General features: G+C 35.5%; 1 protein-coding gene across 1 annotated transcript in view; it reads left to right on the plus strand.

Annotated features, from left to right (window-relative positions):
- LOC150109266 (exportin-T-like) overlaps window positions 1-16,399 on the plus strand; it is a 359,762-nt gene that overhangs the window by 172,538 nt on the left and 170,825 nt on the right. Inside the window, exon 13 of the mRNA XM_090401965.1 lies at window positions 8,647-8,775. Within this exon, the coding sequence (XP_090258091.1) occupies window positions 8,647-8,775 (129 nt within the window). The remainder of the gene's footprint in view (window positions 1-8,646; window positions 8,776-16,399) is intronic.

The raw sequence follows: 16,399 nt of genomic DNA on the forward strand, positions 1-16,399 counted from the left end.
CTTGGAGATTCAGTGGCAAGCCTTCAAGAAAACCCTGATTGATTCAACCAGAGAGGCATGTGGTGAGGTTGTGTGCAAGGATAGAAAAATCAGAACTCCATGGTGGACATAGGAAGTTAAAGAGGCAGTGAAGGAAAAGAAGAAAGCATATCAAAAGTTCCTGGCAAATGAGTCAGCTTTTGCTCTTAGAGAATACAGAGACAAATGTAAGAAAGCTAAAAACTGTGTAAAGCTAGCTAAAAAAAAAGTCATGGGAGGACTTTGGCAAGAACATAGAAAATAAATATCAAGAAGGTGGTAAGATATACTGGAGGTTGTTGGAGAAGCTTAGAAATGGAGGAAAGAGGTGCTGTAAAAGGAGTTAGAGATGATAAAGCTGACATGAAAACGGGAGAAAAAATGATATCCTTGAAGTATGGAGTAATTACTTCTAAAAATTGCTAAATGAATGATAGCACAGTGGTAAAAAAGCACTCAACAGGCATGCAGTCAGGAATACATATCCATACTTGAAGTAGAAAAAGCTATGAAATGCTTGAAATGTGTGAAAGGCAGCAGGAGTAGATGATATTCGACCAGAAATGCTGAAGTATGGTGGTATATAAGTCTTACAGTGGCTGCACTGCATAGTTCAAAAAGCCTGGACAGAGGGACGAATTCCCGATGATTGGAGTAGAGCTCTAATAGTACTCATATATAAAAAGGGAAATAAAACTGAATGTGAGAATACAGAGGTATTTCACTACTGAGTGTTCCTTGCAAGATCTATGGAAGTATACTTGAGAAACGGTTGAGAAGAATTGTGGAAGAAAAGCTTGGTGAAGAACAAGCTGGATTCAGGCCAAATACAGGCTGTCAGGATCATATATTCACTTTTCGACAAATAGTTGAGAAAGCATGGGAATATAACAAAGATCTGTATTTAAGTTTTGTCGATCTGGAAAAGGCATATGACAAGGTGCCAAGAGAGAAGCTATTCAATACACTACAGTTATATGGTGTCAATGGGGCATTATGTCAAGCAATACTTAGTCTTTATTTGAGTTGCAAGTCAGCAGTTAGAATTGTAAGAAGTACAAGAAGATGGTTTAATGTTAAATCTGGTGTGAGACAAGGATGTACGTTATCCCCTCTGTTATTCATTATCTATATGGATCACATTATGAAAGAAAGTGGTATTAAACACGATATCAAAATTGGAGATGTTAATGTCAGCTCTTTGCTTTATGCAGACGATGTTATAATACTTCTAAATAAATCCGCTACAAGTTTTCAAGATTTCCTGACTAAATTGAATAACTGTTATAATAGATATGGTATGAAGGTCAGCATTAAAAAGACAAAGACAATGAAAATAGGTAGAATTGTTGAAAATGTCAACTGTTTTGTGAATGGGGAACCTGTGAAAAAAGTAAAACATTTCAGCTACGTAGGCATGATTTTTAGTGAAGATGGCAAATTAAATATGGAAATAGACAACAGAATCAGCAAAGCTGGTATGGTAGGTAGTCAGTTGAATAAATTCATATGGAATAAGAGAGAAATTAGTCGGAACACTAAATTAGCTGTATACCAGACAGTGTTCAAACCATTTTTAACTTATGGATCTGAGAGCTGGGTCAGAAGTAAAACACTTGACCAAAGACTACAGACCACAGATATGAGAGTCCTGAGAAAGAATAGAGGCGCGAACAGATGGCATCAGTGGAAGTATCATATTAAAACCGAGGATATTAGGAAAGAATTTGACATTGTCAGCATCCAGGAATGCGTAAGCAGAGCTAATCTGAGGTGGTATGGTCACTTAAACAGAATGGACGATGAAAGATTAGCAAAACAAGTGTTCTCTGCCAGGTTGGCAGGAAAACGACCCTGAGGAAGTCCAAGATATAGGTGGATTGATACGGTACAAAGTGCCTTAGACGATAGAAATATAAGATCTGATAATGTTGGTGTCTTGACAAGTAACAGACTGATTTGGAGGAAAATTATAGATAGGAAGTTAGTAATGATGTAAATTTTTCATGTAGTACTATCATATCCTGTACACCCCTTGAGGGTACATGTCAGGAATTTGATGATGATGAGAAATCCAGTATTCTTGATCAAGTGTCATTTGATCAAGAAAAGGACAACAAGAAGATCACCCCCTCCCAAGTGAAACTGTATAGAATCTTATTGCTACACAAGCAGGAATCTAAGCAAATTATAAATTGGTAAGATTTTGATGAGTTATATTAGCAAAGAAGACTTATCTAATAAAATAGGAAGTTAAGATAAGTAATATGAATTCTAACAATGTTGACTGTGGTTTTTCTGAATGGAGCTGACCTTTGTTTTTTCATGGCAAGATGTCAGTGTGTGTGTGTGTACACACACACACACACATATATATATATATTAAAATTTATTTAATGACTAAAACCTGAGGTTTTGAGTAAAAAACTTTATTAATACACACGACTAGTTTCATCTGAGAACAGACCATCAGGTGTAAGCGGAAAAGACATAAAAAAAATATCAGAGAAAACCATACAAATACTGGATTTCTAAACAGCATAACGTAGCTCTTCCATTCAATACTGGAGATCACGAGCCCTTACATGCATGCATAGCCATGTTGCTACAGCCAGAGTTCTTTCTTCCATTTAAACGTTAACCTCTGTTGTTTTATACTTTCTGCTGTGTAGAAATCCAGTATTCGTGTAGTTTTCTCTGATATTTTTATGTCCTTTCGCTTACACCTTATGGAGTCTCTTCTGAGATGAAACTAGTCATGTGCATTAATAAGTTTTTTCTCAAAACCTTGGTTTTTTGTCATTAAATAAATTTTGATATGTTATCAAACCGAGTAAACCTTCAATTTAATAATAATATATATGTGTGTGTGTGTGTGTGTGTATATATAAAAGCAGTTTTTGGAAAGTTTGCATATGTGTATACTCCCAAGGATGACACTGATGTTAAAGGGCAAAATGTAAAGTGTTATTTTATTTAATTAAAGTTGATCAATATGTTCAGTGTTGATATCCACCAGATGTCCCATGAACTGATGGGTAGATGCTGTCAGACAGAAGCAAAACTAATAGGCTGTTTACAGTGCAGAAGATTGTGCACTAATAATTTAGTAAACAGCTGAATAGTAATTTCTGCTGACCGTTGTAGTTATTGCTTTTCATGAAGTAATAATAAAATTTTTAATAAATTATAAAAATAGTTTGTAATCTCCATCTCTGCAATTATCTTTTCCTGTTTATATTGCTGTTATAGAATCTTAATAGTGTTTTCTCAATCCTGTTATGTAAAAATGCTACAAATTGTTGATATAGTCTACTAAACACAGTAAAAAAAGTGTATAGTGAAAAAACTTGTACAATTTGGATGTCATCCAATGCAATGAAATTTTCTTGTACTTAAGTACTTCTCTGAAATAAAGTAAATAAATGAAGGAGAATAACTGCTGGAGAATAACAAGTGATCAGGGTTTAAGCCATTGGTTATGGCAAAGATCCTGCAGCTTTCGAATGTTTGAGCAATAGAAGATTTGCAAAATGAATGGATCATACTATCCTCAGACATAGATTGATTTTTTGGTCAGTGCCAGAAAGTTTTTTATAATGGGAGAAAGAGAATGGAGAAAAGTGTAAACACTAAAATATCCACTATTGGTATAGAAATTTGAAGAGAAGAAACTATTCATTATGACTTTTAGTGAATTATAATAGAGGATGCTAGCAAACAAGTTAAGAAGGGTGGAAGATTGTAGTTTAAATAAGTCTTCATGTGAGACTTGATCATAATCATCATAGTCAGCAGACATGTAAACTATTTGGTGAAGTGGAGAGGGGTATTAAGTTTGTAAGTTTTTCAGATCCCATATATCTGAGGTGGTTTGGCATTAGGTACTTTAGTCATTTCTTTGACCCAAGACATGGCTTCTGATTCCCCCCCCCCCTCTCAGTTATTGAGATTTGCTAAGAATCTAATTTTGAGGATTCTTTGAGAAAATTGCTTATTTTTCTGTTATAATCAGTTTGATCCATAATGTGAGTTACATTGCTCTTATTAGCTTTCAAACCACACATTCATCTATCAACCTTCATCCATTCTTTTTAGAATTAGTGTCACCTTCATGCACTTCCTGAAGTCCCTTGTACCTACAATCAGGACTTGCAGACCATGCTCTGGATATACCTTCACACAGGTTAAATGGGAAAAGATGGCTGTGCTACATAGAAGTTGATGTAGGTTTGAGCAACTGCTTTTAGAATTGACCTCAGCTATGAAGCATTCCCCCCTCACTTCAAGTATGGCTGCATTAATTTGCCATCAGTCTGGGAGACAGTCATTCTAAGATCACATTTAGCTTGACTTCCTGATTTCTTCTGGAATTTGCTTATGAGATGTTCTAGTGGCACCTTGTTAGGACATTAATTCCTTTCCAGTTACAGTTTGAATTGTTTCTGCAACAATCTAATTAATAAGCACTGTGTGTTTACCACACTTATAATTTGTGCTCTAATTAGTAAGCTCAATTAGTTAGTTTTTTTTTTATTCTGGTGTCATTTATAACATGAAGCACTGTTATGAATAGTTTTGACTCAAGTGGATGGCATTGTATTTTGCAACTGGGTAAACGAAGTTTCAGCAAACTTGTCTTCAAATCCATTATGGAGTGAATATCTGTGAGAATCTTTTGGTAACAAATTTTCATATATCTAGATGTGTTTCTTATTTCCAGCATTTTCCTTTAAATGCTGGAAATAAGAAAGTTTTCTAACATTATGTTAGAAAAATAGTTCCTCAGAATCAATTGACTGTATTATGCACAAGGATTTTTCTCATTGTAGAAGCAATTTTCTGGGTAACCCTTAGAATTTTCATGTGTCCACTGAACTTCATTTCCCTATCCACTAAAATACTTCACTGCCTCTGCCTCCTGAAGCATAATTCATCCAGTATGATAACCCTCATTCCATTTTCTCTGCCCAGAATGAGTGGATAACTTGACACTTTTTTTGTGATAATCCTATACATGAGAGGATGTGCCACCTATAGTACATTAGTACTGTGGATTGGAAAGAAAGAACTTGTTCACATTTAGTTTGAAGAGCTGTAGATTGTATTCCCTGGGAAGCATATAAGATGGGGAAACTGTTCCAGAGGGCAGTGGTAGAAGGAATAAATGAGGAGGACAAGTTGGTTATGTGGGTTTAGTCTGTTGTTGAACACAATAATAAAACTGTCTTCCACCTCAAGTTATTAACAAACATCTGTGTCATAGTAGAATTTTAATCCACAGCCTGTAGATTGGAGAGCTAAGGCACACTATTCTGTCATCCAGGTTAGCATCTGCTCATGAAACATAATACACAGGTCATCTCCAAATCAGTATTAAAAAAAAAAAACTTATGTTGATTCCACACATGAAAAGTCACATGACTTATAACACTACAATGACGTGTGGGCAAGTGATTATTAATTGTTCCAGAGAATGGTTGATGGAATGAAGGAAGCTGATGAGAAGTTAGTTTGGTGTGTTCGAAGCTGGACAGTGTATGGTGTTGGCCAGTGGCTGCTCTAGTTCTATGTTACCATGAAATGGTAACAGCAATTCAGAGGAGCAATGCTCATGAAAGTATATATAGTACATGCACAGCTTTGAAACAGAGCACCTATGATAAAGTGACTGAAGGGAATCTGTGAGGGAAGAGTCGTCTGTTAAGTGGATTGCCCTCTTTTGAATATCATCTTGTGGCTTGAATTTTTTTTAGCATTGAAATTTACTAAGTGGTCTTCACCCCATTTCAGAATGTTGAGGTCACTGTTCAAATCATTGGTTATGGAAGCTCTCGAGGCATCTAACATTAGGGCACAATAGGGTTAATCGACTGAGGAAGATAATAAATTTAGTTTAATCGTTTTTAGTATCACCACTTCTGGGTCTGCCTCCCACTGATGAGACCTCAATAAAGGTCGAAACCGGTCTGGGTAGTGGCCCTTCCCTTAATGCATAGCATTATACATGTCCACAAGGAGATGTGCTTTGCATTATAGAAGATACTGAGACAAGGTGTGATGAGCTTGGTCCACCTTTGCTACGAGTTGCCTCAGTCCTGAACTACTTCAGGCTCAAACTTTGTTTGCCTACACTTGGGTAAAGGATTAAACTAAATTTATTATAGTCTAACCAAGTGAAAAATAAACTTCCAACGACTGAGGAAGAGGAATGATGAGTACTGTCATTGGCAAAGCTGTGAATAGGATTTGAAGTCAGAGAAAAGAAGTCATTGACGTAAAGGAGGAGTAGTGTGGGTGAGAGCACAGAACCCTGAGGCACTCCAGCATTGATGGAGAAATCTGATGAGAGGAAGCCATCCACTATGACACAGTGAATGACCTGAGGAAGCTGGCAATCCACTCACAGAGTGTAGAAGGAAGACCATAAGATGGCAGCTTGTTCAGGAGGCCTTGGTGCCAGACATGATTAAATGCCTTGGAAATATCCAGATTGATATCTTGTTACCAGAAGCAGCTAACCCGACTTATTTTTACTCATATCTACAGAATACTCTGTTTTACCAGTCAGCTGTATTTCAAATCATTTGCAAGAATAGCAGGGAAAAAAAAAACAACAACTCAGAATACATTCTGTATCTCTTTCATCAAGCTTGTCTAATCATTCTGTTGGCACCATCTAGAAAATGAGATGGTAAAAGAAAGTTGGTTCATTCAAAAAAAAAAAAAAAGTCGAAGTATTTTCTACATTTTCTATTCCTTTTCTACTATTCTACCTATTTTGCACCATGAAAAGTCGGTTTTCAAGAGCAAAAATCCTGCCACCTCTGTATTAGACCAGCTAACATCCTTACATTTGAAAAGCATTTATAAAAGTTCTCATCTTAGACAGGATTCAAAGCTAGATAGTATCATTACTTAGTTCTAGAGGATTTCCCTACTCAGCATTCTTATCACTATCTCTTCATCCTTAGTACTGGCTATTCCAAACATGATTTATGAATTCTGTAAATTAATGAAATAGATCTGAGTTAACACCTACCAGTTGATAGTACTGTTGTTTTCCTTTTTACTTGATTCCCAATACAAAAGGTTGTAAATCTAGTACATACAGGGTGTTCGGAATAAATTTGACATATTTATAATTAATTATATTTTTCCGTAAGTTACATGTATTAACACACACTTCTCTTCATTTAAAAGTTTGGACCCTTCTTCATTCATATACAAGATGTCAGAAAGGATGGATAGCTGGAACCCACCTGAATCATGGAAGAGAATAACTTGTATCATGATGATTCGTGCCCGCCATCAAAATAAGGATATTACGACTGCTGCCCAATGCTCCCTGAATACAGTAAAAACAATCAGGCATGAACTAGAGACTTGCAATGGTGACTACGAGGATGTAGCAAGAAGAAAGATCCCTAGCAGACGATCTGATTGCGTTCGTACAGCAGAATTCCTCGCAAATCTGCAGGAACAGGTGTTGAAGAACCCTGGCATTGGAATTCGGGCTTTGTTCGTGGAGTTGCTAACTGTAGTCAAGCCCTGGATAACAAGGGTAGCCAATGGTAGGCCGTATGTATGGCAGCAGGATTCGGCCCCTTGCCACACCTCTGGGAAAAGTCAAAAATGGTTGTCTGAAAATTTCTACGACTTCACCAGTCCAAATGTTTGGCCTCCAAACTCCCCAGACCTTAACCCCATGGATTATTTTGTATGGGGCGCAGTTGAAAAAGACACCAATCGCACTTCCAGTAATACAAAAGCCCAGTTAATGGATAAAATTAAAACAGTTTTTGCGGCCCTTCCCAGGGAGACTGTAGCATCAGCTTGTTCGAGGTTCCGAAGCAGAATTGAAGCTGTGATCGATGCTAATGGTGGTTATTTTGAGTAAATCTTGTTGATAGTATTGTAATTAACTCTGCCTGTAATGTTTTTTTGTCAATTCATTAAATTTAATAGATACAAAGAAGATTTTCTTTTTCCTTACGAAACTGTCAAATTTATCCCGAACACCCTGTACATTAGTACCATGAATTTGCTAACGTTTTTTTTTTCTATTTTTATTAATTTTATATTTATTTATTTATTTGTTTGTTTTTTACATAATCTGGAAACTCTCCTTTAGAGATCAAACATGGAACTTTTCAAGCCACATCAGATATCCAATAATAGGCTGGTAGTCTCACACTGGTGATGAAATTCATCTCCTGGCTAAAAATGACACATTCATGCTCAGGGAAATATTTAAACTTGCATCCATGGTTGGAGAATGAATATGCTAACCACTTGACCAACCAGGTCATTTCATTGGTCATTCATTAAACTAAATATAAATTTAATTATTTTATTATTATCACCTGTTTGTTACTTCCAGCTTAGTTTTAAATCAGTCAATTGTAGATTACCTGATTGTGACCAATTACTAGTGTTTGTTTGTGCATACACTTATAAAGTATTATGCTCGCACAGAATTTCAAACTTAGAGCTACAAGAGAAGCACGTCATATAAGCTAAACCATGGTAGTACATTTCATTACAGAGTTCATTATTATTTAGGATAGCTTTCAGGATAGACTAATTTATTATTTATATAAAAAACAGCTGATCTTATTTTTACAGGATAAGGAAGTTGTATTAAGCAGAACAAAAGAAATGATTACCAATACATTACAGCAGTGGAGAACATTACCATTTCAGGATGTCGAGGCAGCCATAACATTTTTATATCTTTTGGGAGAAGCACTTCCAGTATGTATTCTGACATTTTTTGATTTTATTCATAAAATAAATAATCCTAATATGATATTTGGTAAGGTTTTGCTAAATAATACTTTTTTTGGAGTGAAACTAATTTGTATTTTTAATTTTCATAAGCTTAAGAAATATTATTTCCCTAATAAAAGATTGCTAAATGAAAGGAGCAGTGACAGCATGGTTGTAGAAAACACTCAACAGGAATGCCATCTGGAATATATATCTATACTTGAAGTAGAAAAGCTATTGCAAACTTTAAATGTGGAAAGGCAGCTAGAGTATGTCATATTTGACCAGAAATGCTAAAATATGGAGATATAAAGGTTTTACGATGGCTACGCTGCATAATGCAGAAGGCCTGGTCAGAGGGTTGAATTCCAAATGATTGGAGTAGAGCACTCATAGCACCCATCTATAAAAAAAAAGGAATAATGCTCAATGTAAGAATTAGAGGAATTTCTCTGTTGAGTGTTACTGGTAAGGTTTATGCAAGTATTCTTGGCTAAGAAAAATTGTGGAGAAGAATGAGCTGAGTTCAGGCCAAACTGAGGTTGTCATGATCAGATTTTCACTTTAAGAAAAATAGTGGAGAAATCATGGGAATCTGTTTAAGTTTTGGAGATCTGGAAAGGCATGTGACAAGGTGCCAAGAAGAAAGCTGTTCAAAGCAGCTTTCCTCTTGGCACCTTGTATTGGCATTACATTTATATGGTGTAAATGGGACATTATATCAAGCAATAAGCTGTAAGTTAGCAGTTAGAATTGAAGGAGGTACAGGAAGATGATTTGAGGTAAAATCAGGCGATAAGGGTGTATATTATGTCCACTTATTCATCATCTATATGGATCACATTATGAAGGAAAGTAGTATTAAACCTGATATCAAGATTGGAGATGTTGGTCTCAGCTCTTTACTTAATACAGATGATGCTATACTCATAAACAAATCCAGTATAAGTCTGCAGGATTCCTTGACCAAATTGAATAACTGCTGTAATAAATTTGGTATGAAAATCAGCATTAGAAAGACAAAGACAGTGAAAATAGGTAAAAGCATTGAAAACATCAATTGCTTTTGTTTCTCCTGAATGAAGAACCTCTAGAATAAGTAAAATATTTCATTTTGCACAGTTTTTAGTGATGATGGCAAGTTAAATCTGTAAATAACCAACAGAATAAGCAAAGCTGGTATGGTGGGTAGCCAGCTGAATAATTTATATAGAATAAAAGAGAAATTAGCCAAAACACTAAACAAGCTGTATACAAGACAGTGATCAAACCAATTTTAACTTATGGATCTGAGAGCTGGGTTAGAAATAAAACTCTTGATCAAAGACTGGAGACTGCATTGAGAGTCCTGAGAAAGATTAGGGAACTGAACAGATGGCATCAGTAGCAGAATGATACTAAAACAGGGACTATTAGGAAAGAACTTGACTTATTAGCATTCAGGAATGTGTTAGCGGAGCTAATCTCAAGTTGTATTGCCACTTAAATAGAATGGGAGAGGAAAGATTAGCTAAACAAGTGTTCTTTGCCAGGATAGCAGGAAAAAGGCCCAGAGGAATACCAAGATGTAGATGGATTGGTGCAGTAAAAAAGTGCCTTAGAGGATAGACATATAAGTTCTGGTAATATTGGAATGTTGACAGATAACATGCTAATCTGGAGGAAAATTGTTGATAGGAGGTTAGTAATGATGTAACTTTTCATACAGTACCATCATAAAATCCTGTACCCCCCCCCCAAAGGATATATGTCAGGAATTTGATGATGATGATGAAATAATATACAAGGTTTGTGAAAATACTTATAGAAAGGCTTAGGTATCATTGATTATTCATAATAATGCTTCATGGTATAAAAAATACCAAGAGAGGAAAAAAAAATGTTTATTAATCTCATATTTCACTAATGTTCTTACATAGTGCCCTCTATGGGTTGGATAATTATGAATTTAATTTAAAGTAGTCAGGCTATCAGGTCTTAAAATTATAGTCTTTCAGATCTTTGGTAACCTAATGCAACCATACTTGTTGAATTTGGGAGAGTGCTTCATAGCTGCTGCTGATTCTAAAACTAGTCTCTCAGATTTATGTAACGACTTCTATGTAATAGATGTTTTCTTCCATCTGATCCTATGTGAAAGAATATCCAAAGCATGGTCTGCCAATTCCAACTTGCCATATAGATGATTGTGAATTTTTGTTCTTCAAGGTCGATGTTGACTGATCTACCAGTCTGCCCTAAGTGGCTAAAGTGCAGGCACTGGGAACTTTATACACTCTATTATATTCAAGATAATGCACTTGATCTTTAGGAAAATGTACAGGGTAGCTAGCTGAATGAAAAGTTTGAAAATGGCACAACAATTATATTTGCAGAGAACTTTGGCTTTTTTTTTTATATTTTTTTTTTAATGCACCCTTAATATATGGGATTGGAATGGTTTTGTTGTGATTCCGGGTATTGGGAGGAGGAATGGAGAAAGAGAGGTGTATGCAGTATTTTATATATTTTATACGGACTGTGGCCATTGGCTAAAATGGTGTGCAAAAGTTACTGAGCTCGGTTTCATGGACTGTGTTATTTGAACAAATAGTCCTGGATTGGTGAGTAGGTTGAAGATGCCATACTATTTGTAAGGGTGGTGGTGGTGGTGATGTGATTGTTTATGTAAATATCTTCCTACATGAGTGGGTTTTCTGTAAATGGAGAAAGATAATGATCCATTAGGAAATTGTGCCACTAGTGTATCTAGAAGCAGGAGACAATGGTTACTTTTCCTATAATGAAGTTTATTTTAGGATGTTCGTTATTAAGTTGTGCTAAAAATGATCTAATGTATCTAGATCATACGACCAAACAGCCAACACATCATCAACATAGTACAACCAAATTATTGGCTTACGTGTGAGTGCTTGATTTTCAAAATGTTGCATATAGAAGCTGTTCATATTAGACAACAAGAGTATCCAATTAACAGCGAAGTCGCAGCAATTACGATCACCCATTTCTTTTAATTTTTATGCAAAGTATGCAGATGTCAAGAGTAGTGTTTGTGAATGTCACTTCATAAATTATTGTATACTTATTGATTCAGGTTGTATAGTCACACTATAGCAAACTCTGTTATAACATACTTGCTCCCAGTAACAAATTAAAGTCCTAACCAAATCCCCGTAGGCACAGTGATATACTAAAGAAAATTCACGTTTGCCAGCTGTCCACTATAACAATTCTGTTATAGTTCTGTATGGAGCCAGTTGACTGTATATTGTGACTAATATGTAATGGTGACAGATCCTTTCTTCTTTAAATTAAAGATACCAAGAAATTATATTCTTGGTTTTATCTTTTATCCAAGTGTAAGCAAACAAAGTTTGTATGTGAAGTCACTTCACAACTGGGTTACATATATATAGAGGCTAATGACTTCACATCAGTTGCCTTAGTATCCCAAAATGCAATGCACATATCCTTACGTCTAATCTTTAGAGGTAGCATAATAAATTAATAATGGAACATGTATAGACCACAGTAATAACTTTAATTAAATGAAGGTACAAATATTTCCTACTGAAAGTAACAACACATCCTCAGTGTAGAACAAATAGTTAAAGGAATGGAATACAAAGAACAGTCGGTGGATCACCAAATAAATTGTCGCCACGTGCCAGAAGATTAATTACAAAAATATTATTAAATAATCCTTTAAAGATAATTATTTCATTGATAGTTGCATAAAATAATCTCCCAAACTTTTGGGAGAGAGAGGCAGTCATTTCGATTTAAATTCAGCCGATGCAAGAGAGCTTCGCAACTTTCTTTAAAAAGGCATTCATATTTAAACCTGCATCTGTGGAGAAGACAAGCTTTATCCCACTGGATATTATGATTAGTGTCAATGCTATGTTGTGCTAGACCAGATTTATAAGGTTTCATGTATTCGATATAATATTGATGTTCCTTCATTCTTTTTTCCAAGGAACGGCCTGTTTGTCCAAAATATGATAAATTGCATTCACATGGTATCTGGTAAACACCAGCCAATGATAGAGGTGACAGTTTGTCTTTTGTATATGGCAACAAGTGAGAAATTTTGTTGATAGGAAAATATGTGGGAATAAGATGATACTTCTTGAAAATTCTGCCTATAGGTTCTGAGATGCCTGAAATGTAAGGGATTGGAACTCTGGGGTCTGTTGAAAAATCCTGAGGTGTTGGAACATAGGAGTCAATTATCTGTTGGATTTGATTAGGGTTGTAACCATTAGATTCTATTAACTTTTTTATAGTGAAAAGTTCTTGTTGTAAGCTTTGATGGAGAGGAGCACACTTTATGTGCACTATTAATTAAAGATTTGATAATGCCAATTTTTTGAGAGGTGTGATGAGCAGACTTTTGATGAATGTATCTGCCAGTAAAAGTAGGTTTTTGATAGACACTTGTAGACAAAGTACCAGAGTATGTAAGGAGGATGTCCAAGAATGGTAAACTACCAGACTTTTCTTTTTCCATGGTTAACTCAATGCATGGGTGAAGGCTATTTATCTGTTGTAGAAATGTGGTAAGTTCCTCTTCAGCGTGTGGCCAAATAGCAAAAATATCATCGACATAATGAAACCAAGGAGAGGGTTGGGGATGAATGGATGAAAGGTGTCTTCCAGATGTTTCAAAAAATAGTTCGCCAGAGGTGGAGACAGAGGACCACCTGTGGCAGTACCTTCAACTTGTTTGTAGATCTTGTTTTTCCAGCTGAAATAACCTGAATGTATAACGAATTCAAAAATCTTTGCAACATCCGGAGGGTAATCATCATATAGTAAGTTGACCATGTCAACTAATGGAATATTGGTAAAAAGGGAAACAATATCAAAACTGACTAACAAGTCAGACGCTTTGATTGGAATATCCTTGATTTTTTCAAGAAAATGTGTCGAATTTTTGATGAAAGATCTAGAATGTCCAGTAAGGACAGTTCATGAACGTGACAGAAATTTAGCAATTCGATAAGTGGGAGAGTCAATACAATTCACGATGGGTCTTACTGGATATTCTTTATGGATTTTTGGGAGGCCATATAAGCGAGGAGTTCTTCCAAAATGAGTTCGCAGCTTATCTACGAAGTTTTGATCCCAACTGATAACTTCATCAAGCAACTTATTTAATTGTTTAATTTGCGAATTTGTAGGATTATGATTGATTTCTTGATAGGTGGAGGTATCGATGTTGTAAAAGTCTGGTTACTTTTCTCTCAGAGTCAGTCTTATCCATGATCACAACAGCTTTTCCTTTATCGGCTTTTGAAATAGATATTTCATTATTTTTTCTTAATGAAGTTAGCCCGTGGATTAGCACTCGATAAATTACATGGCAGTAACTTGCTTTTAAAAAGAGAAGCCACAACTTCAAATTGTAGTTTATTAGCATCTTTGCTAGAAAGTTCTGACAGATTATGTTCGATATTATGCAAAAAATCAAGATAAGGAATGCGTTTAGGTATTATAGCAAAATCAAGGCCTTTAGCTAATGCACTAGTTTCAGCGTCAGATAATGGGCTTCCAGAAATATTAACAATCCATTTATTCATAGGAGTAACTGGTAATTAGTTTACGGAATTAACAACGCATATAAAGTATATTAATTAAAGGTAACTTTAATGAATAACTTCTATATTTCGGCAATGTCACATTGCCATCTTCAGGAACATAAAGATATGGTATGTGCACTCAGGAACTAACACAAAGAATGAGGAAGAAAGCAAGAAACTAATATTGTTCCTAAAGGTTCCTAATATTGTTCCTATAACCCCAAAAAAATCCAAAAAATACTAAAACCTGTAAACCACAACCCCCTCCCCCCCTCCACAATAAAAATTACACCAAGTCTATCACCATCCCCTACATCCAGGGCACCTCTGAGAAAATAACCAATATCCTCAAAAAATATGACCTTACTTCCTGTTACAGACCATATAAAAAGTTGGCATCCCTTATCCGCTCTACCAAAGACCAACCACTTCCCCTAGACCTACCTGGTGTATACCAGGTCCCTTGCAGCTGCAAATTGTCCTACTTTGGGCAAACAGGCAGAACAACAAATATCAGGATTTCAGAACACCAAGACTACATCTGGTTTCACCAGTACAGCCGCTCTGGGCTGGCAGACCATGCCTTGGATACCCACCATAAAATTCATTGGAAGAAAACAAAAATAATTCATTGCAGCAAGTTTAAATACGAAAGATTATTCAAAGAATCTTCAGCAGCTCTAAAAAAACGTTCCTAACCTCAACAAATTTGGGTGCATGAAACTGCCCCAAATTTGGGAGACTTTCATTATGAGAACTTCAGCCCAACTGCCAAGACTACCAAATTAGCCTGCAAGAGGGCACCATTAGGACTTTAGGAACAATATTAGTTTCTTGCTTTCTTCCTCATTTGCTTTGTGTTAGTTCCTGAGTGCACATACCATATCTTTATGTTCCTGAAGATGGCAATGTGACATTGCCGAAATATAGAAGTTATTCATTAAAGTTACCTTTAATTAATATACTTTATATGCGTTGTTAATTCCGTAAACTAATTACCAGTTATGTCTAACCAACGTATAAGTCTTACTACCATATTCATAGGAGTGTTGTCAGAGGTATTTTTTTTCTTTTGATTATGGTATAATGATTCATATTTTTGCATAAGTTTGCAAGAATTGTTTTCATAGGAACGGGCTAAAGATTGTTTAGACACCCGAAGAACGATATCCAGTAATTCGTCATCAAAGACAGCTGAATGAAGAATGAAGGAACATCAGTATTATATCGAATACATGGAACCTCATAAGTCTGGTCTAGCATAACATAGCATTGACACTAATCATAATATCCAGTGGAATAAAGCTTGTCTTCTCCACAGATGCAGGTTTAAATATGAACGCCTTTTTAAAGAAAGTTGCGAAGCCCTCTTACATCGGCTGAATTTAAATCGAAATGACTGTCTCTCTCTCCCAATAGTTTGAGAGACTCTTATTTTATGCAACCATCAATAAAATAATTATCTTTAAAGAATTATTTAATAATATTTTAGTAATTAATCTTTTGGCACCCGGCAACAATTTATTTGGTGATCCACCGACTGTTCTGTACTTTGTATTCCATTCCTTTAACTGTTTGTTCTACACTGAGGATGTACTGTTACTTTCAGTATGAAATATTTGTACTTTTATTTAATTAAAGTTATTACTGTGGTCTATACGTGCTCCATTATTAACATATCCTTACAGACATGTATAATGCTATACATTGTGGGAAGGGCCACTACCCAGACCAGTTTTGACTTTTATTGAGGTGAAAAAGTAAAGATGTGCTCATCATAATCCTAGCTTAGTTGGTATAGGAGTGCAAGACAGCCTGATATTAGTAGGAGAAAGAAAAGACAGATTGATAGTATATCTCATAGAATGCTTCTTTCTAAATACAAAAACCTGTTTTTTTCCAAAATACAAATATTACAAGGCATTTGTATGTTATATTGCTGGTTTTCAAATACACGTTTCTTTCTGACCTTCCATAAAGGTATTTTAATTCATTAATTATAAAAAATCAAAATTCTCCATTGC

This window comes from Typopeltis vanoorti, chromosome 2, assembly GCF_054136105.1.
Source record: "Typopeltis vanoorti isolate ZY-2024b chromosome 2, IOZ_Tvanoo_1.0, whole genome shotgun sequence".
In the NCBI taxonomy this organism is placed as follows: domain Eukaryota; kingdom Metazoa; phylum Arthropoda; class Arachnida; order Uropygi; family Thelyphonidae; genus Typopeltis; species Typopeltis vanoorti.